Here is a 3,239-nt window from a genome sequence, read left to right as displayed (position 1 = left end):
ATTTGAAACTCTTTTTGACTCCTTTATATTTTGTATATCAAATATAAGACATTTTATATCTCAAATACTTAAGATCCAGTCCTTATGTCTAGACCTTCTAGTATATAATAATTTAAAGTCAAATGTTGGCACATGGTATAGCAAAATTATATGGTGAATACATGTGAGTACACAATCCTTAGATTCCGCAACAGGCCTCATGTCCAGAGTAATCATACCTTCCTTTCTCATTTATGTTTTTCTGGAAATTGAGTAATACTAATAACCAATGTAAACCTTATTTTAGGCAAAAAAAAAAAATCTCATCCTTATAATTAGTAGTCTAGTAAATCAAAGATGAAATGGTTGAGGACATTGTAACAATATGTTACCAGATTTAACCATCCAATCACAACTCATGTCCTGTCAATAAGGAGGTTTCAAATATAATGTTCCCAAAAAAGTCGAGGAATTATGACATTGATTACCAACTTTACAAGGTATTTTCCTATTTAGTGGAGTAGTAAATTCCTGTAAAATGTTTACACATTGAATCTTTAAAAGTTTCTTCTATTCTAAAAATTGAAATAGGCCACTCTAAAAACCACTACCATACAAAAGGAAACTGCAAAAAGACAATATATAAGTCATCTCTAATCAATCAACTCAAACATGCTTTACACAATTAAATATTTCTAATCTCTTTAACCCCATTAACCAAAACAGCGATATTACTTCTCGACCCCTTAATTATCCCAAATTTCCTCAACAACCCCACACACCAATCCCCCAAATTCAAAACAATGTAAGTCCCAATTCCGCCGATCAAACCATACGCAATTGAATAAGTTAACGGCGTCAAAATCAACGTCACAAACGCCGGTATTGCTTGCCTCATGTCATCCCACTCCACTTCCACCACAGACTTCATCATCATAACTCCCACTACTATTAACGGCGGCCCAACTGCCCACGCCGGTATCGAAGCTAATAACGGCGTGAAGAAAAACGCCAGAAAAAAATACCCCGCCGCCGTTAACGCCGTCATCCCTGTTTTACCACCTTCCTTTATACCCGTTGACGATTCGATAAACGTCGTTACTGGTGACGTCCCTAACAGTGATCCTATAATGATCGATGATGCGTCCGACAAGAAGGCAAAATATTGTCCCTCGAAATTCCCGTTTTCATCGGCGAAACCGGCGAAGTGCGCCATTGAATACAAAGTTCCGGTGGTAGACAATATATCTACATATAAGAAAGTTATCAAAGCTTCCCAGAAATGACCTTTACCTATGCCTTTAAAACTCAAAGCCCCAGCTGTGCTCTCAATTTTGTGAACATCAACGACTTGTTTGAAATATTCGTACGCGGAATTCCCCGCCGGAGTATTTGGAAAAGCGGTGACTTTTGTGTTTCTAATCCACGAAATCGCTGTGACGAAGATGATGCCATAAATCATTGCACCTTTAATGTTTTTAGACAAACAATAAGATATTATGACAAATCCAATAATACCGAGCCAAAGCGTTGGACTTTCCATGCGATCATGCAAACATAAGATATCACTGGAAACGGAGCCCCCAGGGATGAGAGTCATGGTGCCGTTAACGGCGGCCATTACCGGAGCTACTCCTGCCCGAGATGACCGCGGGCAGCCTGCAAGTGTGACGAGTGTTGATGGGCTGTATCCAACGAGTCCAATACCCTGGTTGTTCTGTAGCCCAATGAAAGCGAGGAACAGCCCAATACCGGCGCCGGAGGAGATTCGAACTGGTTTAGGAATCAGTTTAGCTAACTTTGCCCGTAAACCGATAGCTGAAATGAGTAAAAATAAAACTCCTTCGATGAAAACTGCAGCTAATGCGCTTTGATAGGAAACATTTCCAGAACCATGAAACCCAACAACAGTGTACGCGAAGTAAGCATTAATGCCCATTCCAGGAGCTAACGCTAACGGCAAATTCGCAAATACTCCCATAATTAGACACCCCATGAGAGAAGAAGCGACAGTTGCTACAATCAAATCTTTCCGAGTTCTATCAAGGCAGGCGGAATAACCCGGGTTAACGGGTTCAAATTTACAGGAAACATCAGGAGTTATGAGTTGGAGGTTAGGGTTACCAGTGCAGTTAATCGGCGGGACAGTGGGATCGGAGCATAACTGAATACAGTCAGAAACAGAACAAGTACCGCCGGAATCAGAGAGAATAGAAGCGTTAACGGCTAAGATATACGCCATGGTAAGGAACGTTGTGGTGCCAGCACGAAGCTCAGTGGTGAAGGTGGTGTTACGTTCCTTCAGCTTGAAACGTTTGCCCACTCGGCTTTCTGCCACGTAATCATTGAGACGGGTCAACGGAGATTGACTGCTGCTCGACGGCGGCGGTGGAAGAGGTGGCTGTGGTGTCCCGGACTCCACGTCCATGGGGGTCTGAGAGTTTTTGCGAGTGTGAAAAGAAAGGTGGAGTTATGGGAAACTTTTATGGATCAAAAGGCAGGCCACCCTCTTTATATATGACGATGACACGTTTTTATAAGACTTTTATAATATTCTAATCATTCAATTAACTGGATTATTATGTTTTTAAGTTTATTAGTATAAAAGTTCTGTTAGAGGTTACAGCTTGTCTTTTTGCAGGGAAGAGGAGGAGAAGTCCGAGTTGGGAATAAAAGAGTGAGAGAGATTCGGCAGATGGACGAGGTGGGGTATCTTGTTTTAGTGTAAAAGAAATTAAACGTTTTTTTTGTTTTTAAGTCAAAACCTGGAAATTAGAAATATGCGTGGATTTACTCAATTGACCCCATGGATCTGCTTCTTTGAGAAAAATAAAAGGAAAAAAAAAAAAATTCGAGTTAATTTATCAATCAATTTCTTGTATAACTGAAAGAAATTGCATAGACGGATCTTACATTAACTAGTAGCTAGGTTTCCTTTTTTTGGGTAAAAATACGACAGGCATGACACGAAGATGAGGCATACGTCTGTTCTGATTCATGACTCATCCTCTTATTTCTTTTACAATTTTTCTCAATTTTTTGCTCTTATTTCTTACAAAATCATAAAAGAACTCATTTTATGAGAGATAAATTAGAAATTTTATAATTAATATAAGAAGGACAGGAAAGGTGGAGTAAGAGAAATTCTTCTGTAAGTCAATATCTTGTCGAGATAAAATAGAGACTAGTAGGAAATAAAAAACTGGTGTGGTGGGTAAAATATTGACTTAATAATGTTCATATTATTTGATTACTTGGTA

The 3,239-nt window shown here is 39.2% G+C and overlaps 1 protein-coding gene across 1 annotated transcript; it reads right to left on the bottom strand.

The window, feature by feature from the left end:
* Nucleotides 1-431: 431 nt before the first annotated feature.
* LOC104120098 (adenine/guanine permease AZG1) lies at nt 432-2,507 on the bottom strand. The gene has a single exon (XM_009631794.4). The coding sequence runs from the start codon at nt 2,405-2,407 to the stop codon at nt 665-667; it is 1,743 nt and encodes a 580-aa protein (XP_009630089.1). The 5' UTR covers nt 2,408-2,507; the 3' UTR covers nt 432-664.
* Nucleotides 2,508-3,239: the final 732 nt, after the last annotated feature.

The sequence above is a fragment of the Nicotiana tomentosiformis genome, chromosome 3 (genome assembly GCF_000390325.3).
Source record: "Nicotiana tomentosiformis chromosome 3, ASM39032v3, whole genome shotgun sequence".
NCBI classification, from domain to species: domain Eukaryota; kingdom Viridiplantae; phylum Streptophyta; class Magnoliopsida; order Solanales; family Solanaceae; genus Nicotiana; species Nicotiana tomentosiformis.
This window is presented reverse-complemented; position numbering and strand designations above follow the sequence as displayed.